Source organism: Scyliorhinus canicula, chromosome 16 (assembly GCF_902713615.1).
Source record: "Scyliorhinus canicula chromosome 16, sScyCan1.1, whole genome shotgun sequence".
Classification (NCBI taxonomy): domain Eukaryota; kingdom Metazoa; phylum Chordata; class Chondrichthyes; order Carcharhiniformes; family Scyliorhinidae; genus Scyliorhinus; species Scyliorhinus canicula.
The window spans coordinates 128,913,119-128,939,250 of record NC_052161.1 but is presented as its reverse complement, the minus strand read 5'-3'; the positions used below and the strand labels follow the sequence as shown (position 1 = coordinate 128,939,250).

Here is a 26,132-nt window from a genome sequence, read left to right as displayed (position 1 = left end):
TGTGTGGCGGGGGTGCGAGTGTGTGTGTGGTGGGGGTGAGTGTGTGTGTGGTGGTGGGGGTGTGAGTGTGTGTGTGTGGTGGGGGTGCGAGTGTGTGTGTGGTGTGGGTGCGAGTGTGTGTGTGGTGGCGTTGCGAGTGTGTGTGTGTGGCGGGGGTGCGAGTTTGTGGGGGGGGGTGCGAGTGTGTGTGTGGGCGGGGGTGCGAGTGTGTGTGGCGGGGGTGCGAGTGTGTGTGTGGCGGGGGCTAGTGTGTGTGTGGCGGTGGTGCGAGTGTGTGTGTGGGTGGGTGCGAGTGTGTGTGGCGGGGGTGCGAGTGTGTGTGTGTGTGGCGGGGGTGCGAGTGTGTGTGTGGCGGGGGTGCGAGAGTGTGTGTGTGTGGCGGGGGCACGAGAGTGTGTGTGTGGCGGGGTGCGGTGTGTGTGTGGCGGGGGTGCTAGTGTGTGTGTGGCGGGGTGCGAGTGTGTGTGTGTGGCGGGGGTGCGAGTGTGTGTGTGGGGGGTGCGAGTGTGTGTGTGGCGGGGTGCGAGTGTGTGTGTGGCGGGGGTGCGAGTGTGTGTGTGGCTGGGGTGCGAGTGTGTGTGTGGCGGGTGCGAGTGTGTGTGGCGTGGGTGCGAGTGTGTGTGTGGCGGGGGTGCGAGTGTGTGTGTGGCGGGGGTGCGAGTGTGTGTGTGGCCGGGTCGCTGTGTGTGTGTGGCCGGGGTGCGAGTGTGGTGTGGTGGGGTGTGTGTGTGTGTGGCGGGGGTGCGAGTGTATGTGTGGCGGGGGTGCGAGTGTGTGTGTGGCGGGGGCGAGTGTGTGTGTGTGGTGTGGGTGCGAGTGTGTGTGTGTGGCGGGGGTGCGAGTGTGTGTGTGGCCGGGGCAGTGTGTGTGTGGTTGGGGGTGCGAGTGTGTTGTGCGGGGGTGCGAGTGTGTTGTGGGCGGGTGGTGCGAGTGTGTGTGGGTGCGAGTGTGTGTGTGGGCGGGGGTGTGAGTGTGTGTGGGCGGGGGTGCGAGTGTGTGTGTGGTGGGGTGCGAGTGTGTGTGTGGTGGGGGTGCGAGTGTGGTGTGTGGGTGGGTGGGTGGGGGGGTGCGAGTGTGTGTGTGGGGGGTGCGAGTGTGTGTGTGGCGGGGGTGCGAGTGTGTGTGTGTGGGGGTGCGAGTGTGTTGTGGTTGGGGGTGCGAGTGTGTGTGGTGCGGGGTGCGAGTGTGTGTGTGGCGGGGTGGCGAGTGTGTGTGTGGGGGGGTGTGAGTGTGTGTGTGGCGGGGGTGAGTGTGTGTGTGTGGTGGGGGGGCGAGTGTGTGTGGCGGGGGTGCGAGTGTGTGTGGCGGGGGTGCGAGTGTGTGTGTGCGGGGGGTGGCGAGTGGTGTTGTGTGGCGGGGGTGCGAGTGTGTGTGTGGCGGGGTGCGAGTGTGTGTGTGTGGCGGGGGTGCGAGTGTGTGTGTGGGGGGTGCGGTGTGTGTGTGTGGCGGGGGTGCAAGTGTGGGTGTGTGGCGGGGGTGCGAGTGGGTGTGTGTGGGGTGCGAGTGTGTGGTGGCGGGGTGCTAGTGTGTGTGTGGGCGGGGGTGCAAGTGTGGTGTGTGGCGGGGTGCGAGTGTGTGTGTGGCGGGGGTGCGAGTGTGTGTGTGTGGCGGGGGTGCATGTGGTGTGTGGCGGGGGGCGGTGTGTGTGGGGGGCGGGGGGCGAGTGTGTGTGTTGCGGGTGGAGTGTGTGTGTGTGGCGGGGGTGCAATGTGTGTGTGGCGGGGTGCGAGTGTGTGTGTGTGGCAGGGGGTCGAGTGTGGTGTGTGGCAGGGGTGCGAGTGTGTGTGTGGCGGGGGTGCGAGTGTGTGTGGGGCGGGGTGCGAGTGTGTGTGTTTGGCGGGGGTGCGAGTGTGTGTGTGGCGGGGTGCGAGTGTGTGTGTGGCGGGGGTGCGAGTGTGTGTGTGTGGCGGGGGTGCGAGTGTGTGTGTGGTGGGGGTGAGATGTGTGTGTTGGGGGGGGGGTGTGAGTGGTGTGTGTGTGGTGGGGGTGCGAGTGTTTGCGTTGTGGTGTGGGTGCGAGCTGTGTGTGTGTGGTGGCGTTGCGAGTGTGTGTGTGTGGCGTGGGGTGTAGTTTGTGTGGGCGGGGTGTGCGAGTGTGTGTGTGGCGGGGGTGCGAGTGTGTGTGGCGGGGGTGCGATGTGTGGTGTGCGGGGGTGCTAGTGTTGTGTGCGGGGTGCAGTGTGTGTTGTGGCGGGGTGCAGTGTGTGGTGTGGCGGGGGTGCGAGTGTGTGTGTGGCAGGGGTGCGGTGTGTGTGTGTGGGGGGTGCGAGTGTGTGTGTGGCGGGGGTGCGAGTGTATGTGTGGCGGGTTGGCGAGTTGTGTGTGGCGGGGGTGCGAGTGTATGTGTGGCGGGGGTGCGAGGTTGTGTGTGGCGGGGGTGCGAGTGTGTGGGGCGGGGGTGCGAGTGTATGTGGCGGGGTGCGAGTTGTGTTGCGGGGGTGCGAGTGTGTGTGTGGCGGGGTGCTAGTGTGTGTGTGGCGGGGTGCGAGTTGGTGTGTGTGGCGGGGGTGCGAGTGTGTGTGTGGCGGGGGTGCGAGTGTGTGTGTGGCGGGGGCGTGGTGTGTGTGGTGGGGGTGCGAGTGTGTGTGTGGCGGGGGTGCGCGTGTGGTGTGGCGGGTGCGAGTGTGTGTGTGGCGGGGTGCGAGTGTGTGTGTGGCGGGTGCGAGTGTGTGTGTGGGTGTGGGTGCGAGTGTGTGTGTTGGCGGGTGCGAGTGTGTGGTGTGTGTGGCGGGGTGCGAGTGTGTGTGTGGCGGGGGTGCGAGTGTGTGTGTGTGGGCGGGGGCACGAGAGTGTGTGTTGTGGGCGGGTGCGAGTGTGTGTGTGGCGGGGGTGCTAGTGTGTGTTGGCGGGTTGCGAGTGTGTGTGTTTGGCGGGGTGGCGAGTGTGGTGTGTGGGGGGGGGGTGCGGGTGTGGTGTGGCGGGGGTGCGAGTGTGTGTGTGGCGGGGGTGCGAGTGTGTGTGTGGCGGGCGAGTGTGTGTGTGGCGGGGTGCGAGTGTGTGTGTGCGGGGTGCACTGGTGTGTGGCGGGGGTGCGAGTGTGTGTGTGGCGGGGTGCGAGTGTGTGTGTGGCGGGGGTGCGAGTGTGTGTGGCGGGGGTGCGAGTGTGTGTGTGGGCGGGGTGCTAGTGTGTGTGTGGCGGGGTGCGAGTGTGTGTGTGGTGGGGGTGCGAGTGTGTGTGGCGGGGGTGCGAGTGTGTGTGTGTGTGGCGGGGGTGCGAGTGTGTGTGTGCGGGGGTGCAGTGTGTGTGTGGCGGGGGTGCGAGTGTGTGTGTGGCGGGGGCGAGTGGTGTGTGTGGCGGGGGTGCGAGTGTGTGTGTGGGGGGGTGGCGAGTGTGTGTGGGCGGGGTGCGAGTGTGTGTGTGGGCGGGTGCGCGAGTGTGTGTGTGGCGGGGGTGCGAGTGTGTGTGTGGCGGGGGGGAGTGTGTGTGTGGCGGGGGCGAGTGTGTGTGTGTGGCGGGGGTGCGAGTGTGTGTGGGCGGGGGTGCGAGTGTGTGTGGCGGGGTGCTGTGTATGTGTGGCGGGGGTGCGTGTGTGTGGCGGGGTGCGAGTGTGTGTGTGGCGGGGGTGCGACTGTGTGTGTGGCGGGTGGGTGGGTGTGTGGGGCGGGGGTGCGAGTGTGTGTGTGGGTGGGGGTGTGAGTGTGTGTGTGGCGGGGGTGAGTGTGTGTGTGGCGGGGTGCGAGTGTGTGTGTGTGGCGGGGTTGCGAGTGTGTGTGTGTGGCGGGGGTGCGAGTGTATGTGTGGCGGGGTGCGAGTGTATGGTGGCGGTTGCGAGTGTGGTGGCGTTGGGTGCGAGTGTGTGTGTGGCGGGTGCGAGTGTGTGTGGCGGGGTGCGAGTGTGTGTGGCGGGGTGCGAGTGTGTGTGTGGCGGGGGTGCGAGTGTGTTGTGGCGGGGTGCGAGTGTGTGTGGGCGGGGTGCGAGTGTGTGTGTGGTGTGGGTGCGAGTGTGTGTGTGTGTGGCGGGGGTGCAGTGTGTGTGTTGGCCGGGTGCGAGTGTGTGTGTGGCTGTGGGTGCGAGTGTGTGTGTGGCGGGGTGCGAGTGTGTGTGTGGGCGGGTGGTGCGAGTGTGTGTGTGCGGGGGTGCGAGTGTGTGTGTGGCGGGGGTGCGAGTGTGTGTGTGGCGGGTGCGAGTGTTTGTGTGGCGGGGGTGCGAGTGTGTGTGTGGCGGGGTGCGAGTGTGTGTGTGGCGGGGGTGCGAGTGTGTGTGTGGTGGGGGTGAGTGTGTGTGTGGTGGGGGTGTGAGTGTGTGTGTGTGGTGGGGGTGCGAGTGTGTGTGTGGTGGGGGTGCGAGTGTGTGTGTGGCGGGGGTGCGAGTGTGTGTGCGGCGGGGGTGCGAGTGTGTGTGTGGTGGGGGTGCGAGTGTGTGTGTGGTGTGGGTGCGAGTGTGTGTGTGGTGGGGGTGCGAGTGTGTGTGTGGCGGGGGTGCGAGTGTGTGTGTGGTGGCGTTGCGAGTGTGTGTGTGTGGCGGGGGTGCGAGTGTGTGTGTGGCGGGGGTGCGAGTGTGTGTGTGGCGGGGGTGCGAGTGTGTGTGTGACGGGGGTGCGAGTGTGTGTGTGGCGGGGGTGCGAGTGTGTGTGTGGCGGGGGTGCGAGTGTGTGTGTGGTGGCGTTGCGAGTGTGTGTGTGTGGCGGGGGGTGCGAGTGTGTGTGTGGCGGGGGTGCGAGTGTGTGTGTGGCGGGGGTGCGAGTGTGTGTGTGACGGGGGTGCGAGTGTGTGTGTGGCGGGCGTGCGAGTGTGTGTGGCGGGGGTGCGAGTGTGTGTGTGGCGGGGGTGCGAGTGTGTGTGGCGGGGGTGCGAGTGTGTGTGTGGCGGGGGTGCGAGTGTGTGTGTGGCGGGGGTGCGAGTGTGTGTGTGGCGGGGGTGCGTGTGTGTGTGTGGCGGGGGTGCGAGTGTGTGTGTGGCGGGGGTGCGAGTGTGTGTGTGGCGGGGGTGCGAGTGTGTGTGTGGCGGGGGTGCGAGTGTGTGTGTGGCGGGGGGTGCGAGTGTGTGTGTGGCGGGGGTGCGAGTGTGTGTGTGTGGCGGGGGTGCGAGTGTGTGTGTGTGGCGGGGGTGCGAGTGTGTGTGTGGCGGGGGTGCGAGTGTGTGTGTGGCGGGGGTGCGAGTGTGTGTGTGGCGGGGGTGCGAGTGTGTGTGTGGCGGGGTGCTGGGTGTGTGAGTGCGTGGGGTGTGAGCTCGTGCATGTGGGGGACGGGGTGTGTGTGTGTGTGTGTGTGTATATGGCTGGGGGGTGGAGAGTGTGTCTGACTCACTCAGTATCCTGATTCTCACTCACCCTGCCAGCCACACACCTATACACACTCACATCCACTCACAAAGAGGATGGGCCTATAGGGTTGAGCAAGTTCTTAAGGCTGCGAGTAAGCCAGACACACACACTCGCCCTCTAACGGCCATCTTTACTAGCTATTCATTTTTAAAATTGTCAATTTATTTAAATTCATGGTTAATGTTGTGCCAAACCTTATCTTTCCAATATTTGCTCATTAACCCCTTGAGTGAGTAAAAAACAGAAATGTGGCTCTATAATCAAAACCTTACAATCTTTTTTATTTCTGCGATGTACTCTCATTTTTAAAATCTTTTTTATGAACTTTTTAGTGGACCTCTGCACATTTCCAAAACACGCCCAATTCTCAAACTTGCTGTTGTATTTTTCAACATTGTAAGGCTCTTTTGAATCTAACACAATCCTTCACTTCCTGAGTGAGCCGGACCGGGATGGGTCCTCCTCAGTGTTTTGGTTCTTCAATGGAAAGTATTATTTTTTGAATATTTTGAATTGTTTCTTTTAAACCTTCATTTCCTTCCGTATATTTTTAGTTTATTTACCCACAGGCAGTTCTCCCCTCCTCAGGGGTGAAAGTAACTAAAATGTTTATGTCTTACTGGGAGATGATACAGCGGGAGGCCTGCTATTGACATTTCAATGTATATGATACAGCGGGGAGGCCTGCTATTGACATTTCAGTGTATATGATAGAGCGGAAGGCCTGCTATTGACATTTCAGTGTATATGATAGAGCGGAAGGCCTGCTATTGACATTTCGGTGTATGTGATACAGCGGGAGGCCTGCTATTGACATTTCAGTGTATATGATAGAGCGGGAGGCCTGCTATTGACATTTCAGTGTATATGATAGAGCGGGAGGCCTGCTATTGACATTTCAGTGTATATGATAGAGCGGGGAGGCCTGCTATTGACATTTCAGTGTATATGATAGAGCGGGGAGGCCTGCTATTGACATTTCAGTGTATATGATAGAGCGGGGAGGCCTGCTATTGACATTTCAGTGTATATGATAGAGCGGGAGGCCTGCTATTGACATTTCAGTGTATATGATAGAGCGGGGAGGCCTGCTATTGACATTTCAGTGTATATGATAGAGCGGGAGGCCTGCTATTGACATTTCAGTGTATATGATAGAGCGGGGAGGCCTGCTATTGACATTTCAATGTATATGATACAGCGGGAGGCCTGCTATTGACATTTCAATGTATATGATAGAGCGGGGAGGCCTGCTATTGACATTTCAATGTATATGATAGAGCGGGGAGGCCTGCTATTGACATTTCAATGTATATGATACAGCGGGGAGGCCTGCTATTGACATTTCAGTGTATATGATAGAGCGGAAGGCCTGCTATTGACATTTCAGTGTATATGATAGAGCGGAAGGCCTGCTATTGACATTTCAGTGTATGTGATACAGCGGGAGGCCTGCTATTGACATTTCAGTGTATATGATAGAGCGGGAGGCCTGCTATTGACATTTCAGTGTATATGATAGAGCGGGAGGCCTGCTATTGACATTTCAGTGTATATGATAGAGCGGGGAGGCCTGCTATTGACATTTCAGTGTATATGATAGAGCGGGGAGGCCTGCTATTGACATTTCAGTGTATATGATAGAGCGGGGAGGCCTGCTATTGACATTTCAGTGTATATGATAGAGCGGGAGGCCTGCTATTGACATTTCAGTGTATATGATAGAGCGGGGAGGCCTGCTATTGACATTTCAGTGTATATGATAGAGCGGGAGGCCTGCTATTGACATTTCAGTGTATATGATAGAGCGGGGAGGCCTGCTATTGACATTTCAATGTATATGATACAGCGGGAGGCCTGCTATTGACATTTCAATGTATGTGATACAGCGGGGAGGCCTGCTATTGACATTTCAGTGTATATGATACAGCGGGGTGGCCTGCTATTGACATTTCAGTGTATATGATAGAGCGGGGAGGCCTGCTATTGACATTTCAATGTATATGATAGAGCGGGGTGGCCTGCTATTGACATTTCAGTGTATATGATACAGCGGGGAGGCCTGCTATTGACATTTCAGTGTATATGATAGAGCGGGGAGGCCTGCTATTGACATTTAAATGTATATGATACAGCGGGGAGGCCTGCTATTGACATTTCAGTGTATATGATACAGCGGAAGGCCTGCTATTGACATTTCAATGTATGTGATACAGCGGGGAGGCCTGCTATTGACATTTCAATGTATATGATACAGCGGGGTGGCCTGCTATTGACATTTCAATGTATATGATAGAGCGGGGAGGCCTGCTATTGACATTTCAATGTATATGATAGAGCGGGGAGGCCTGCTATTGACATTTAAATGTATGATAATGGGGTTCCCAACCTTTCATGGTGATGCGACCATCAATTCACACGAAACAGAGTTGAAGTGAACAGTGGCTTTAATCAACTAGAACAGTGCCTGCCTGCGACTGCTCTGCAATGCGAGCCGCCTACAGGGCAGCTGCTCTTTACACCTCCCCTCAAGGGGACGGAGCCCACAAGGGCACCAACATGATACAATCAGTGTAGTACACTACAATGGCCCATAGGTGGAGCCCACATGGGCAACAGCGTGGTACAATGTAGTACAGTGGTGAATGGTTATCATAATACATTCACCACACGTGGTGGGAACATTATTATACACTGGCAGAGGGGTGGGAGGAGGAGGATAATCTCGACGGGAACTCACTCCGGCATAAATGCCATTTTGGGATTCCTGTTGGATTGTCTGCCCCCTCTGTCTTTCATACCTGCTGAAAATGAGGGTGGAAAATCTCCCCCTGTGGGTGGAGCATGAATGCAGTGAGGCCCAAACTTAAGCTGAGAAGACCACAGTGGTGAGGTTTTTAAGAAAAGTTGGAGGATCATTTGGCCAAAGGTGAATAGAAGGATCCCCATGAAATCTCATCTCTAGGGCGGCGCAGCGGTTAGCACTGAGGACCCAGGTTCGATCACGGCCCTCGGTCACTGTCTGGGTGGAGTTTGCACGTTCTCCCCATGTCTGCCTGGGTATCACCCCCTCAACCCTGATGTACAGGGTAGGTGGATTGGTCACACTAAATAGCCTCTTAATTGGGGAAAAAAAAATGAATTGGGTACTCAAAATTATTATTTTTTAAAGTATCTCGGAGAATAGCTGGAACACTGAGGAATAATCAAAGTGAATTCCCGAGAGCTATGGCATATTTGGTTTGACCTTGGAAGGAGAAGTAAATGAAGCCTCAAAATCTCGCAATGTATAAGGGAACACTTATTAGGAAATAAAAGAGGAACTGGATTTATAATCTAAAGTCTTGATCATCTGTAGTGTTAAGTTAATCATGCTCACTTTGTTTCATTTTTTTATTTTGTTTACAGTAAAGGTGATTTTTGTTCAAAAATGTGCAATCCTGTAGCATAGTTCTTTCAGTTAATCACAATATGGCATGCAGGAAGTGTGCGCACATCTCAGGCCCTCGCAGATCAGGCCTGCATGGCAAACAGGGTCAATTTTTGATTTCCGAATGCCCCGTGCTTAAATCGTCACGTGCTGAATTCACACAGCACATTGTGACACTGACTGGCAGGAACGCCTGAACGTGGAGCTGATAGGACTGCCGGTCCCAACTCAACATTACAAGAATCGCTGAATTGTGACATGTAAACCCGCCACACCCCCCCCCCCCCCCCCCCCCCCCCCCAAAAAAAAACAGATGACAAAATCCTGCAATTCTGCATGCGTTCAAACAACCTATTCAGCCACCTTTCGAGCAGTGGCCCTGGATGTGCTGTATTCAGGGCTGTACAATATTTGAGTAGTCGACTGTGATTTGAATTGTAAGGTTACGTGCAGTTGCGTTGAGATTCTTAAATTAGTGTGTATGTGGTTTATATTTTTTATCCTGTTTGTCTCTATTAGGCCTTCTCTGTCACAACTATATTCACAAGGGAATAGCTTTAATTTATTAAGCCATGAGCTATGTCTTTTGCCGGGTTGCTTCCGATTGTCCAGCAGGATTTTTGCCGGACTTGAGAAAATTTCCATCAGTGGGGGTCTTTTTATTTATTTGCAAGATGTGTTACTGAACAGGAATACCAAATACAGCGATGCGTGCAACACAAGCATTTAACCCTTTTCACTTGATCTGAGATTCCCTCCTAAATGTGAACTTTTCCCTCCTCGAATGCCTTATTCCCACCAAAACCTCTGTTAATGGAGGGAAGCTGTTTGTGTCTAATAGCCTTGGCCTGGGGTCAATGGAATAAGGCACAGTCAAAGCTTCCTTTGATGCACTAATTATATACCAAGCCAAGCCTGTCAGCTAGCAGCTCTGCTGCACCATCTGCAGCACCAGCCCAAGCAGCTATATATATTAAATAGGCTCTGTTATTACTGAGTGAGAAGGTTCAACTGCTCTCAGCTACTCATAGCCACAAACTTTACCATCCTTTAAAAAGAATTGATTTATTTACAATGTGCTGCATTATAAAACTTGGAGTTTTCACTTCTGAGACTGAATTTAAATTTAGTTATGTGAGATCTTTACAAGCTGAAAGTCGCAAACTAACCATTTGGCCCTGGATCAAAATTTCTGATAACTGCAGGTGAAAACAGCTGAGGCAGCAGTAAGTATTGTACACTTGGGCACAGCACAGCCCTGGTTCAGGGAAAAGAAAAAAGAACCTACAATCAGGCGTACAACAGGAGTTGCGGATCGCATGTCTGTTAGTTTTATATCGGGCAGCAAGTTGAAAATGTAACAGGGCGGCATGGTAGCACAGTGGTTAGCAATGGTGCTTCACAGCTCCAGGGTCCCAGGTTTGATTCCCAGCTTGGGTCACTGTCTGTGCGGAGTCTGCACGTTCTTCCAGTCTGTGCGTGGGTTTCCGCCAGGTGCTCCGGTTTCCTCCCACAGTCCAAAGATGTGCAGGTTAGGTGGATTGGCCATGATAAATTGTCCACAGTGTCCAAAAAGGTTAGGTGGGGTTACGGGGATAGGGTGGAGGTGTGGGCTTAAGTGAGGGTGCTCTTTCCAAGGGCTGGTGCAGACTCGATGGGCCAAATGGCCTCCTTCTGCACTGTAAATTCTATGTAACCCGTGGCCTCCAAAGCTGGGTGGCATGTATTAATAGCATATTTGTTCCGAAGAACGGCGGCCACTGTAGGTGGATGGCTCACTATCATTGTCGAACCTGTTGGAACCAAATTTGCACTTCGATCCCCATAGCCAATCTGTTATCTGGACCCCTGCATTGCCTGTCCCATCCCCAACCCACCTCTCTTTTTCACTGTTGCTGAAACCCTTATTTCTGCTTTCGTTATCTTCAGATTCAACTCCTCCACCACCCTCCTTCCTGACCTCCCTTAGCTGCACTCTTCACAAACTCCGAGGCCAGAATTTTACGTGTCTGGGTCTGGTGCACACCTGACCCAGAAGTGCGTAAAATCCACGAGACAATGCAGGAGTGTTTCCCCACGTTGTCGTGCATGCGCATGTTTTTCAGGTTGGTGGGTGCGTGTGCGAATCAAATGAGTGCTCAGCGACAATGAAAGGCCCGGTAAGACGATTAAAGGTCCAATCAATGGCGCTTTTGCGCTGCTATTTTTAGCTCGTCACACGGGGAAAGTGGGTGGGCACACGTTACGTTTCTTTATATTGGGAAGGAGATGGTGTTGTTGTATTACCACTGGACTAGTAATCCAGAGACCCAGGGCAATGCTCGGGTTCAAATCCCATCAATTGCATTAATGTCCTCTAAGAAAGGAAATATGCCGTACTTACCTGATCGGGCCTACATTTGACTGCAGATTCCCAGCAACGTGGTTGACTCATAAATGCCCTCTGAAATGACCTAGCAAGCCACTCTGTTCAAGGGCAATAAACGCTGGCTCAGCCAGTGACACCCACATGAATTTTTTTAAATCTCCTCATCCAAGGGAGGGCCAAGGCAGGAGAGGACACTGTCTGTGCAGAGTTTGCACATCCTCCCCGTGTGTGTGTGGGTACCCTCCGGGTGCTCTGGTTTCCTCCCATAGTCCAAAGATGTACGGGTTAGGTCGATTGGCCATGCTAGATTGTCCTTAGTGTCCAAAATTGTCCTTAGTGTTGGGTGGGGTTACTGGGTTATGGGGATAGGGTGGAGGTGTTGACCTTGGGTAGGGTGCTCTTTCCAGGAGCCGGTGCAGCTCCATCGGCCGAATGGCCTCCTTCTGCTCTGTAAATTCTATGATAATTCTATGACTGTGCACCAACTACCTCCAGATCGAGGCCCAGTGCCACAGGAGGCCCTGCTCTCTCTGACACAGAGACATCAATTTGTGATAAGATCGATCCCGAAAGCGCCACCAACTGCGTGGGAAGGGGGGAGGGGGAGGCTCAGTGGTTAACTGCAGCATTTCTCAGTCAGCCACTAGTTTCTGATGCATCTTTAGGCACATCCCCATGTTCACCCACTACTGCACATTCGAGGGCAACCAGGCAGAGAAAGCACGAAGGTTTGCGGCAATGGCTGGATTCCCCGCTTCCAGGGTGCTATCGACTGCACGTGTGTGACCATCAGGGCACCAGCAGCTTTGATCAACAGGATGGGTACCACTTGATGAATGTGCAGATTGTCACAAGGTACAGGTACCGAGGCTGTTTGTTGCTCCTGGGTGACTTGGGCTATCCCTTAAAGAGGCGGCTGATGACCCCACTCTGTCACCCAAGAACTAAGGGAGAGGAGAGTTATAACAGGAGTAATGTATCATCATATGGTGGAGAGGAGCATTGGGTTGCTCGATGTGCTTCCGATGCCTTGACCGATCCGGAGCATCATTGCAATATCTTCCAGAGTGTGTCTCCCTCATAGTTGTCATGTGCTGCACCCTGCCCAATCTCACTCTGACAAGGAGGGGAACCAGTGGAGGCTAAGGAGAGTGAGGCAGGACCACAGGTCAGGGAGGATGACTCCAGTAATTGGTCTGAAGGTGAGTCTGGGATCACAAAGGGTGAGCATGCTGAGGTGGATGGCTTGAACATTCGGCTGGGTAGCGATGGGAGGGATGCATTGATCCAACGAACCTTCATGAAGCATCCAAGGCATAGAGACTGACATAATCCAAAATGATAATATCTGATTAACAATAAAAATTTCCTTGAGCTCAACCCAGAATTGCTGCACCATACCAAGCCCTCAGCTGTACAACATCTGGCCAATGAACAAAGCATGCAGCCATCTCAGCCCATTGAATTCAGCAATATGTTTATGTAACTTAAAGTAAGAACAAATGTACCAAAGCTATCAGAAAACACACAGCAATGAAGATAAATGATGTAACCTGTGACACGCTCCTGTCGTGCTTTAAAGAAGCTTTAAAGGTGCTTGGTGGTTTAAAGGTGCCTTGAGCTTGTGTTTGCGTGTATTCCGTCTTGGTGCTTACCCCTCATTGGCAATGGCAGGAAGACAACATGCTGACTTTGCTAAACTGGCTCCAGTTGGAAGGGAACATCCATCTCCATGGCTGGGTTCTCCTCTAATGTTGCAGCATCATAGATGCAGTGGCCACTGATGTGTTATGTACTCTGGGATAACACAGGCTGCAACTGGATGCAGCTTTAACCAAACGATACTCCAGACTTTGAAGTTAATTCAATCCAATTTATTGAACCAGTAGCACAGTTAGCACAGTTCTCTATTAGTTCGACTTTCTGCGAACTTAAGTGTGGTTACTCTGTCTGACTGAACCAGACTAGCTCTTAGCCACGTGCTGCAGGTGTGGTAATGTACATACACCCTGACTCACTCTGTCGATGTTCATCAGTGGAAAGAGGCGGAGTGTGAGTGCCTCGTGCCTTTTATAGTGAGATGCCCACCCCCAAGTGTCCTACCTGCTCATTGGTCATGTCCTGTTCACTGTGTTCATTAGCTACCTGTCTGTATATCATCTGCATGACTGCATATCATGACAGCCACTGGCAGAGGGGCTACTGCCCTTGTCTGGAGCACCCTGGGAGGAGACCATAGAGACAACAGCTCGTCTGCTTGTGTGAGGTGCGTTTGCACGTCTCTCCTTGATGGATGAGCACCTAGCAGAGCAAGGAGGTGCCTCATCTATCTCTCACACTGGCAGTGACCTCCAGAGGTCACAGCAGATATACTAGTCCAAGCACAACCCCTGGAGCCCCAAAGGGTGTCCCTTAAGCCGCCGTTCCAGCATTATCTCAATGGGGGAGGATGTGCGCTTTGTGTTCAGGGTCTACGCACGGCTCCAGTTTTGTATGGAAGCCATGGCACGCAAATCCTCATGGATCTCTTCCAGATTTCCTCCGCATCCCACTGTAACTACAGCGTCTGCCACCTGATTAACATCTTCAGAGGTTCATCATCTGCCTCCAACTCAGCGTGGTCCTGGTCCCCAGCAGTGTTCCCACTGTTGGCATCCTGGGACCTCTGTGCCTCTGCTACCTCCTCACATGTGATTCGCTCTCGCCACTTTGCAATATTTGCAGAACCAATGACCTAATGCCCACCAACGTGTGATTCTCTGCACTGGTGCCTGGCTCCCAGAGAGAGTGGGACACAGGAGCAATGTCTTCCCAGGAGCTTAATGTGTGGGTGGGGTGGGGGGGGGGTCCTCCTGATTACCAGCTGCTCTTGTGGATGATGTATCTGTGGAATGTGGCTCACCTCACCCTCCAAAGCACTGAGACTAGGATGCTGACATTCCAGCCTTGGCAGGGCAGGCTTGAGTGCCAGCTGGCATGCGCACCCAGATCCCTACACGCACAGAGTAACATCCACCTGACCACACCCCCACATAGGTCCATGCCTTCTCTGCACTTACCATTGCTGATTGCAGAAGATCATTGAACCTTTTATGTAACTGAAGCCACATCATGCCCACTCACCTGGGCGGCAACCTCTGCCCAGACTTTTTTGGTCAGGTGGGGTGGCCTTTTCTTGACGCAGGTGTGCTGCCTGGCACTGATCTCCACCAGCATTCCCAGGTACTCATCGGAGAAATGGTGGGGGTTGGGGGGGGGAGGGAAGAGTGCCCACCTGACTTGCCCTCCTGCCTTCCGTGAGCACCATGACTACAGAACAGGGGCAGTTATTAGAGGCACATCCCTCAGCCCCTACCATAAATCCTGGCACCCTTCAGGGAGCTGCCGTGTCTATTTTGAAACTCCCCCCACCTGACATTTTCCACCCTCCCTGTGCAGTCCAAACCCGACTAGCAGATGCGATTCACACTGGATGGGCATAAATTGGCCACCATGCGTAATATCGTGTTAAAAATGCGATCTGGGTGACCTCCAGTGGGGCCCATGGATCGAGTGGTTGCACATTTGGTGACTCGCGCTCAAGGTGAATTTTTTTTTTTTTTTGGTCCTTCCCCATCCGTATGGAGGGTTTTTTTGAGGCAAAAGGTCTGAGTGCCCAGGGACGGTAATACTCTTGTGAGGTTGGTGTATGGATCAGAGGACAGGAAGTGCCATGAGAAAGAGAGAGCAGATGGAGCAGCACAGTTTTTATGGTGCCAAGATGGTGGAGGGCAAGGGGGTAGCGTTGCCCACCCAGTGGTTGACTGAGCAGCTGGTGGAGTTTTTGAATGGCAAATTCCAACAGCAGAGGAAAGAGACTTTGGAGGATTTGGCCAAAGTGGTGGAGCCACTCGGGCTGCGACTGAGAGAGTGGAGCAGAGGCTGGAGGCTCAGGACCAGGTGTGAGGAAGATGTGGAGACCTCAAAAGGTAGAAGTGGAGGAGTCACAGGCTTTGGAGTTGCCTAACCGGTTCAAGGTTCTTCCAGCTAGTATGGAAGAAAGTTGTGACTGCAGCGTGGCTGAGCAAACTGACCGTGGTGCTAGAAGCCATTTCAGCAAGGAGAGTTAATAGGAATGTAGTGTTAGTTGGGGGACTATAAATACAGTTCTCTGCAGCTAAGTACGGGCATCCAGACAGCTGTTTGGGACACCTGCTCTGGGCTAGAGAGGAACTTGCAAGGGGGAGCAAGAGGATCCAATGGTCATGGTCCACATAAGTACCAATCACATAGGTGGAACTAGGAAAGAGATTCTGCTGAGGGAGTATGAGCAGCTATGGGCCTAATCAAAAAGCAGAACCTCAAATGTAATAGTCTCTGGATTACTACCCGAGTCATGGAAGAATTGGCATCAGGCAAATTAGAGTGTTAAGTGCATGGCTCAAAGATTGGCGTGGGAGAAGTGGGTTTCGATTCATGGGGCACTAGCACCAGTATTGGGGGAAGTGGGAGCATCATCAGATATAGTGGCCACTGGCTGAAGGGAAGGGGAGAACAAAGACCAAAGAAAAGTACAGCACAGGAAGAGGCCCTTTGGCCCTCCAAGCCTGGGCCGACCACGCTGCTCGTCAAAACCAAAATCTTCTACACTTCCGGGGTCCATATCCCTCCATTGCCATCCTATTCTGGACATCAAGATGTAGAATCTGTTTGGCTAGAGATGAGAAATAGTAATGGTAAGAAGCCACTTTTGGGAGTGGTTTATAGGTCCCCTAACAGTAACCAGACTGCAGAACAGAATATACAGGAAGAAATAATGGGGAGCTTGGGGCGTATTGGAAAGATGCAGCAAAAATTATGGGTTATTTTTAATCTAGATACAGATTGGATGAACCAGATTGGCAAAGGTAGCCTGGATGATGTGTTCATAAAAGTGTTAAAAATATGAATAGAAGAATAAGGATCTCTGATATACTGGGATGACTTCCAATCACTATCTTTCTGAAGTTCAGGTTTTCGTTTTGGGTGGTACTTCTGTCTCGGATTGAGATGATTTCCTCTGGCAAGGTTATCTACTTTCTCTGCAGACTCAGCATCATTCCAGGTTAACAGCAAAGAATGTGCCAGGTGCTCCGTACTTTCAGAACAATAGAGCAGCAAGTCAGACTGTTCCTTTCACTTCCCACGTTCTCTCAGAAAGCATCACGCAGGAACCAATCACTGACTGTTGTCAGGCAGAAAACTGTCCCTGGCCAGTTGCTGGTTAACCAGTCAAGACCTTCCTAAGCTGGTTCCTAAAATCCATTTGGTGTTGAGGAGTCTGGTTTCTCCTCTCCAAAATACAAAACCTGAAAATATCGTGTCTTGTTGGCTGTTTTAACTTAGTCTTCTGCTTAAAGGCACATACCGATTATGGGTACACGGACCAAAATAATTTATAAAAAGGGTACAAAGGAAATAAACTAGAAGGACCGTTGCATTGGTGGGACCACATCTAGTGTACTGTGTATTGTTTTCATAGAATTTCATAGAATTTACAGTGCAGAAGGAGGCCATTCAGCCTATCAAGTCTGCACCGGCACTTGGAAAGAGCACCCTACGCAAGGTCAACAACTCCACCCTATCCCCATAACCCAGTAACCCCATAACCCAGTAACCCGACCCAACACTAAGGGCAATTTTGGACACTAAGGGCAATTTATCATGGCCAATCCACCTAACCTGCACATCTTTGGACTGTGGGAGGAAACCGGAGCACCCGGAGGAAACCCACGCACACACAGGGAGGATGTGCAGACTCCGCAGACAGTGACCCAAGCCGGAATCGAACCTGGGACCCTGGAGCTGTGAAGCAATTGTGCTATCCACAGTGCTACCGTGCTGCCCATTATTTTATTTGCTTATTTACAAAAGGATATAAATGTAATAAGCAGTTCAGAAAAGGTTCACTGGATTCAGTGGGGTTGGGTGGTGATAGATTCTTGACTAACAAGAGAGAGATAAAGGTTATTGGGGATAGGAGGAAAGTGGCATTGAAGCCACAATCAGATAAACCATGATCTTATTAAATGGTTGAGAAGGCTTGAGGAGCCCAATAGCCTGCTCCTCCTAATTGGTTTCTTCATATGTCCTCCAAATCCTGTCTCCTCTATATTCCCTCTTTCTGTTCTACCATCAGTTGCAACGCCTTCAGCTTAGCCTTAATTTCTGACACTTCCTGCCAGAATTCTTTCGTCAGGATATCTCTGCCCCACCTTCGATTCAACTTGTATTTTTGGTCACCTCCTCCAATTCTTAACCATAGAATTGCTACAGTGCAGAAGGAGGCCATTCATCCCATCGAGTCTGCACCGACCCTCTGAAAGGCACCTTACCTGGGCCCACTCCCCCTGCTCATCCCCACAACTCCACCTAACCTGCACATCCCTGGACACTAAGGGGCAATTTTATCATCGCCAATCCACCGAACCTGCACATCTTTGGACTGTGGGAAGAAACCGGGGCACCCGGAGGAAACCCACGCAGACACTGGGGGGGGGGGGGGGAGTGCAAACTCCAATCAGATAATCCCCAAAGTTGGAATTGAAGCCGGGTCCCTGGCGTTGTGAAGCAAGCAGTGCTAACCACTGTGCCACAGTGCCACCCCCTATACTAATACTCAGTATTCACCCCTCTGTGAAAGGACGAGGGCATTTGGTACCGTATAAATGTACGTTGCTGATGTCTCTGTGCACAGTCAGCCCTATAAATAAGTGCTTTTCTGAAGAGGCTTCACCTTATTAATGTGTCACTTCCCTAGTGTTTTGGAAAATTACAGGATGATATATGAATATGTAGAAAGACATGGCACGACTGGCCAGTCAGGTGTCAAGGCCTCAGTCCTGGCTACACCTTCCGGAACAGGCATAGCGCAAAATTCTGTTGTATCTCATAGGGAGGGAAAATCAGAAAACAATGGTACTCACTGGGGCAGGGTTGGAGTTTTCTAAGGGGGGGGAAAAAAAATTCTTGACAATATCAGTCTCGGATGTAAAAACAATGTAAGCTCCCCCTTCAGCCTAATTGGTTGCTCCCATTGAATTCTCCTGTTATGTCACTAGAGGGCTCTGTTGAGTCCAATTTTACATCAGTCCTCTGGCAAAATGCTAACTGCCTCAAGCTTCCGAATTAATCGTACTGATTGCAGTAAAACATCATGAATTATGTAATGTGATCACCAGATGCCATGAAAATCTGGGTCATAAATACAGAATTTGACTTGACCATCATTATCCAAAGGAAACCCCCATCAAGATCCATCATTATTTATTGCAGCCTGTTATTTCCCACAATTTCAAGAATGTTCAGGTTCTCCTAACATCTTTTTAAATGAAGGGAAAACTGAAGAGCGATTAGTATGTTTGGTTGTCCTGTTGGGTTACTGCTGCCCTGGAAATAAGCGCATGTCACCTGATGCAGACCGACTGGGCTGGACCATGTAACAATATCACTACAGAACAGGACTCGCAGGATTACAAAGTCCAAAGTCGGAGCCATCCTAAGTTCAAAGTCAGACATGGGCCAAACAGGGAGCAGAGCTTACACAGCGAGATTTCTGTATTATCATAGAAGCCCTACAGTGCAGAAGGAGGCCACCTGGCCGATCACGTCTGCACTGACCCTCAGAAAGAGCACCCACCCAGGCCAACTCTCCTGCCCCGTTCCCGCAATCCCACCCAAACTTTCAACACTAAGGGGCGGTTTAGCGAGGCCAATCCACCTAACCTGGACATCTTTGGACTGGGGAGGAAATCGGAGCACCCGGAGGAAACCCACATAAACACTGGGAGAATGTGCAAATTCCATGCGGACAGTCACCCAAGGTCGGAATCAAAGCCGGGTCCCTCGAGCTATGGTGTGGAGATGCCGGCGTTGGACTGGGGTGAGCACAGTAAGAAGTCTTACAACACCAGGTTAAAGTCCAACAGGTTTGTTTCAAACACGAGCTTTCGGAGCATTGCCCCTTCCTCAGGTGAATGGAGAGGTATGTTCCAGAAACATTAATATAGACATAGATCTCGTGCTATGAGACAGCAGTGCTAGCCACTGTCACCATGATACCCCACATTAAAAGAACAATGTATAAATGCGCAAATCAAGCCACTCACAGCGGGTTGTGAAACTGACTTGTTTACACATACAATAAGTTGAAAAGCAGACCCTTGCTAGTGAGGTCTTAGTTATCAAAATTCTCATTATTAAAACTAGACCCACTATTACTACAGGTTAACCAATGACAGGATTAGGTGGCACAGCCCCACACTGTACAATGATAAGGGGCACACTTCACTTTGTACATACTATTGGGTCAATCCATCTCACCCCAAACAAAGGATGTTAATTTATCTAAATGTTTATTTGGTACATCCAACTGATGCACATTTTCTAAGGGTATTTATCGATAGTTAATTGGTATGAAATCCTCCATGGGTATATTCTGCAGTTCCACTGCAATCAGTAGTGACCAGAATATGAGAGGGTTTTGTTCACCTAATGTGTGTAATCACTCCTGAAGAGAAACTCCAGCTGGACAGAGTCCAGGGTTGTGTATAGCCAAGTAACTTTCTTAGTATGTGGGCCAAGAAGATGAATGTCAGCAGATCATTTGACCTTGGAGAGTCAATATCGCTAACCTGACCCTGGGGGTAAATTCACTGATATTGCATTTGTGGTGAGGAGTCCATTGTGAATAGAATGTGGGTTGGAAATACAGCTTCTGGGGAAGAAGGTCGTCTTCTCGAAGATGGGTCTTGCATGCATGCCCTCTTTCGCCACTGTGTCTTTACTAGGTGGTCATGTCTTCGCTGGGGGTGGCCTCCAGATGTGTCTTCCAATACCCACCCCCTCCTCTTCATGCCCTTTAGAAGGTTCTTTGGCTTCCAGCCAATGAGGTTATCAGGCAGGGAGGGTGTCACAGCACCCAATGGGATTGACAATTTCATATATGAAAGACGCCAGGAGCACCCTCGGTGTCGATTGTCAGGTGAATGGCACGCACGTTGCCCTTTCCATATATAGGAACTGAGATGCCAGTGAGTCTGGCTGATATTGGCAAATACAAAAAACAATGCCCTTATTTGGTCAAGGTCGAGCACCTCCGGTCCCAGCTTCTAAGACAAGTCCAGGCTTGCCATTGCTCGCCTCTGACCAGTGTCTGTTTAAACCTGGCCTGTTCTTCCTCTGAGGCGGGCGGGCTCTGTTTCTTGGTCCACAGATGCTGCCAGACCTGATGAGATTTACAGCATTTTCTGTTTCAGAAGAACCCCCTCAGCTTTATTTTTCCTTCTTCTAAAGATTGTCTTGAATTTCTCACAAAGTCTAACACTTTGAATTGAGAGATCTGGCCTGTGACAGATGTACTAATGAGTCAAATGATGTGCTAAAAACCGGAAGTGTCATGCCTTCAACATGACCAGAATGCACCTTGTATGTCTGTGGTGAACGTAATTCACACTGTATTGTATTGTATGGTATTGTATCCTTGTGGGCTCTGTCTGTGAGCCGTTGCTCGACTCTGCCCATAGGGGGAGACGAGCTTGTACAGGGCTCCAGCCTTGGCTCCGCCCATGGCCCCTCCCACTACCGGAAGTATAAAGTGCTGCAGTTGTGTGAGCCTGTTCTTCTGGTCACAGGCAGGCTCAGTTGTAAGACTATTAAAACCACAGTTTACTTCCAATCGTGTTCCGAGTGAATTGATGGTCACATCAATGTCATTTTAAAAAAATATACTGTAGATAGTAGATTATAAAACAGATTAAAAGCAACATAGGAACAAAAGCAATGATAGGGATTTACAGTTGGAGGTCCCATATGAGAAGTATTCACTTTTCTTTGGTTAACCAAATTAACAGTCCTATGATTAATATGGTCTGTCAGGTAAACATTTGTGAAAAGGAAATGGTCCATATACTCATATCAACCTTAATCAGTAGCTGAGGAGAACTGAAGCTTTCATTTCACCAGAAGCAATGTCTTACATTTATATAGCAACTTTAACATATTAAAATGAGTCGGCAAGCCTCTCATTAGACAAAGGTTTATACTGAGCCCAAGAAACAGGTGACCAAAAGCTCGGCCACAGGGGCAGGTGTTAAAGAGCATTTGCAGGAGAGAGGGGCAAAGATTTAGGTAGGAAATTTAGAACTTAAGGCCTCAATGCCTGAAGGCACGATGCTAATGGCGGGTGATGGGCAGGAAGCCAGTATTGGAGAAATGAAGGGATTTTGGAGGGTTCCAGGGCCGGAGAAGCTTATAGAGATGGAGAGGGATGAGTTCATTGGAGGCTATGAAAATAAAGATGTGCATTTTAAAATGGTGGACTGGAAGCTAATGTAGACCAGTAAATGCAAGAGGAGATGAGCCCGTCCAAGATGAAACATGTGATAAGGTAGGAAACGCGCTGCAGAGCTTGGATGAGCTTAAGTTTATAGAGGGTGCAAGATGGTAAGCTGGCCAGAAGGGTGTTGGAATAGTCACATCTAGGTGCATGAGGTTTTCAGCAGTGGACGGGCTCAGGCAGGGGTGGAGATGGACAATATTAAAATTAGGAGGTATTGAAAAGGAGATGTAATTACAAGCTTAGCTCGTGGCCGACAAGGTTGTGAATGGTTTGGTTCAGTCTCATTCAGCGTCAAGGGAGGGGGTAAAATTATGGCTAGACAGCGATGGTTATAGAAGGGGCAAAAGACAGCGGTTTTGGTCTTCCATTGTTCTTTGGAACTAAAACACAACTTGAATTTTGAACTGTATTAACTAGTTTTGGAATCTGGCATTGGGTAATATTGCATGTTGTAAAGAAAGAGGTTAATAAGCCCTGCACGAGGAGAAATAATGCCGTTTTAATTAATGAAGTCCCTCTGTCACCGCAGATCCGAAATGGTAGAGTCCCAAATATCATTGGGCAAGTCTGAACCTGCCTTATGGTTAATTGAATAGTCATGAGGAATAGAGGGGAGGTCCAAGTTTTGTTGTTAGATGCAGTCTGGAGAGAGAATTGAGAGAAAGGGAGGGAGAGAGAAAGAGAGATAGAAGAGATGGAAAAACGACAAAGACTGTCCCACCGTGTTTACCTGTTTCATAGCCCCCAAGCCTTGGCCAGTGGATGCCAGTAAGGTCTGTCATAGACCCTGCGCCATGTTTGTTTAAAACGGAGGGAACAGCATCCTCCCCTATCTCCGATGACACCTGAGGTGGGAATAATCCCAGCTGCACCCGCATTTCGGGAATACTAAAATGCTTTACATAAGTGACGCAGCCCAGCACTGCACTACGGTAGGTGGCTACAAATTTACCTCTTTTTTAAAAAAAAATAATATATATATACATATACTTAAAAAATTGAATTTTATATTTTTGTCAAGATCTGTACCTGTTGCTGATTTGTGAGGGAATAAGTTTTGATGCTGCTCTCATTTCCTTCAGCTTGTTGCTAGGTAATTAGACAACACCATGACGAAGATTAATATTATTTACTGCTGTACTGACCTAATATCTCTCTGATCACAGGAAGGAGTTTGTAGTGGTGCTGCTCCAGGCCAGTGTTGCCTTTAAGTACTGCTGTGCCCCTTTCTAAAGAATCCTATCGGATTCCCATAAGTGTTGATTGGCTCATAAGGATTTTAGGTACATGGAATATTTAGCACATTCCAATTCATCTTGCATAACAAAGGATAACTTTAATGGGTCTGTAATTGAAAACTTAGAATTGGCAAAAGATCCTTTTTAATCAAGAAATATAGGTGCTGTGTAGTAGCTCTATCATTTAACTTCTTACTGTTCCGACTTTTCTGCTCCTATTTTATCACTGCTACTATTGGTCATCACTGCTCTAAACTTTTCTCTCCTGCCCTCCCTAAGATGCCAATTTCACTCTAACACTGCTTTCCGGGCCCATCACGCCACCTCCAAACTTAGTTCATCCTTTTGCTAGACCTCCAAAGCTGAGGCACTCCTTACCTGCCTGGCTTCCCTTCTTTCCAGCCCCCAGGTTCCACGTTATTCCACAAAATCCAGTGGTGGGATGGATAGGGCCTACTATCATATCCTCTGGGCAGGGTGTTAATACTCAAGAACACTCGGCTTCTACAAAGTGGATTGTGCACCTTCAGATCTGTTAGTTATCACTTTTCACACCTAGTGGTGTATGAAAGGTTCAGATGAATAAAAAGGAACCAGTTACTCGGTTTGTGCTCGGTTTAGGAAGTTTTGGTTCAGTATGTTTATTTGGCAATGAGAACTAAAAATACAAATGCTGTAAATTGATCAAAAATAGAAAATAATGGAAATAGTTGGCTAGTCCTAATAGAGAAAAAGATAGGCCATCATTTTAGCTGGTTCCTTTATTTTGTCTACCCTGTCTTGAATCACCCAATATGAATTAAAACAATACACCGACAAGATATGGTCAGAGGTTATGCCTGAGGGGCTCCTTAAACCATAATGAACTTCACAAACAATTTTTCCAGTTTTGTTGCATCATAACTTGTGGTCCTGAAGAATTAGACGATAAGTACATAGTGTATTACTAGGTTTGTTTCAATAAAGCTCATCGCATTGCTCACTGGTTTCACAACAGTCATCAAAAGGGCATCATTGCCCTTTGGGAGAGAACTTTATTCTGCAACGCATGCAGGTAACACAACAGGGGTCGTTCTGAATCGATGACCCAATTGCATGGAGTCGTAGATTGCAGAGGAAGCTGATTAGCCTACAATCTTTGTCAGTGCTAACTCTTCAACTGCAACTATCATCTCTACCTGCGTTTTCTTGCCCCCCCGGCAACCTTTCATATTCTTCCTTTCCAAGTACTTGGCAAATTTACTTTACATTACGTTTATTGTCTCTTTGCCCAATAGCTTTTGTACTAAAGCACCCCATGTTCTAATGACCCTTAGACACAAGTAAAAACCACATCGCTTTTATATGGTGACGCTCATGTGCACCATCTCCGAGGGTTTTACAAAGGGCAGCGGACAATGCCAAGCACACAACAGCTGAACCTGTGGCGAGGAGGACAATTAAGGGCACTGATGAGTAGAAAACTTAGTTAAATGTTTTCAAGAAGCTTTGGGAGAATGGGAGAATCGAAGAAAGGCAAAGTAGATTAGGAAGATGCTCCAAATGTACGTCACAGTAACATTGTGCAGACATGTTGTGTTATAAGTTGCATTACATTCACAATGAGTACCTTGAGAATGTTCCTGATTGCTTTCCAATCCTTTTTCTTTCAAAGTGTATTTTTTATTTTGACTGTTTGAAACCTTACTTTTGGCTCCTCGTATATGTTACTGCCAAAGACATTAACGACGATTCCTTAATCCCACACACTCGACACTGAAGCCACTGTCATGGGATTGGCAGCAAGAAATCTGTTTATGGCACTGTTGATTCTCTAAGCTGTGCTCCCTGCAGGATCAGCTGGGAGTGCCGAGACACCTGTATTACTCTTGCCACGTTGCCTCCTGATTCCTAATTTGCTCATTTTGAACTTGGCTCTTTGTTTATAAAGCACGCAGATCCAATTTATATTCCAGACTATCTCAATTTCCTTGCCATCCGTACGTGCTTTGAATTGAATCTTTGCACAAAATTGTCCAAAGATAGGACAAAAAAGAAAGTTGGCTTACTGAATTATATGACTGGCAAAAACAATGAGCAAAAAATTGTTGAATTTAATTTTGTCCCCTCCCCCCCTCCTTAAAATGCGTTGTTCTGAGGCATAGTTTTCTAAATGCCAGCAGCTCTTTACATGGTCATTGTTAATGTGTGAGCTGAAGCTAGTCACCACCAGAGTTGTCCGTCTCCACCCAAATTCTATACAGGTTCACTTTATTGGAATCAGGAATAGGAACCCTGGTCCTCAGGCACCGAGGCCAATTATGGTGACCCAGCTGTTGCCTTGACTGAATTTGGCTGAGATCGATGACTTTCTGTTCTGCAAAGCACATTGTGAACATGAAACAATGAATTAAAATAAAAAGCTGGGCTAGAATCTCTCATTTTCAACGTTATTGTCAAGATGAAAAGTCCGAAACCCTTAAATGCAAAATACGGGTCAAGATTGATAATAATAGGCGAGATAAATCATGATGTTATACTTGGGTAACACCAACCATGAGTTTTAAAATATGGATTATAAGGGGAAAGAGACAAGGAACCTGACCATTTCGAGGTGCGGGGAAAGAAGAATTTAGAATGGGACAGTATGCGCGGAGTGCATGTCACACTAACAGGAAAAAGGATCAGCAGTTATGATGATTTGTGATTTGGGAAGGGCAGCTAAAAGATCAGTGTGTTGCCAAGGCAGCTTCACTGGTGCCCCTGATCCAATTCGCAAGAGCAAATGGAAATTCTTCATCGAGGTGCCTGGGTTATGCACCATCATGTGATGCAATGGAAATTTAATTTGTATTTGTTTTTTTAAATCATGCATCTTAGATGAGGTGTTGGCTGTAACTTATCAGACATTTTGACCAGTTTATTATTAACACCCAGGTACCCTTGTTTGCGAGATGAACAAAGGACAAACACAGACTCATGATTCAACGCAAATTTATTCACAAGTACAATAAAACAGTTATTATCCCAAAATATCCCCAATATTATCTGCCCAAGATTCTAATACTACCCGTGCCGATGAACTTGATTGAGTTGCGGGTCCAATTCTCTTGAGTCACCGTTGTCTCAGGGCCCTCTACTGCAAAGGTGGTTCTTGCACACCTCTTCCATCCGTCTCTGGTTCGCTGCCGAGTCTGGTCCCTAATCTCCATGTCGAGTCTTCGCTGGGCAGGGTCTCTGACTGTCCCTTCGCATTCCCCTCTTCGTGTCCTTCCAGAATTTTCCCTGGCCCTCAGCCAGTGAGGCCACTGGGCAGAGGTTGCAACATCAAAATGGAGTTACCGATTTCAACTCTGCAGGACACCGAGTTGACTCTCCCCCCCCCCCTCCCCGCTCACTTCCACCAGGAGTCCATCCTTGGGTGAATTGCCCACATGTAGCCTTATCCCATGGAAGACAGTGGCGGGAAATCGAGATGCAATAAAGTCTGGTTGCAT

At 50.1% G+C, this 26,132-nt stretch overlaps 1 protein-coding gene across 4 annotated transcripts in view; it reads left to right on the top strand.

The window, feature by feature from the left end:
• The window catches only part of tp73 (tumor protein p73), a 240,042-nt gene that overhangs the window by 108,891 nt on the left and 105,019 nt on the right, over positions 1-26,132 (top strand). Inside the window, exon 1 of one of the 4 annotated variants that reach the window (XM_038821913.1) lies at positions 22,140-22,350. The exons of the other annotated variants lie outside the window; for them this stretch is intronic. Coding sequence (XP_038677841.1) covers positions 22,312-22,350 — 39 coding nt within the window. The 5' untranslated portion in view covers positions 22,140-22,311. Of the gene's footprint in view, positions 1-22,139; positions 22,351-26,132 lie in introns of those variants that run through there. 4 annotated transcript variants of the gene reach the window in all.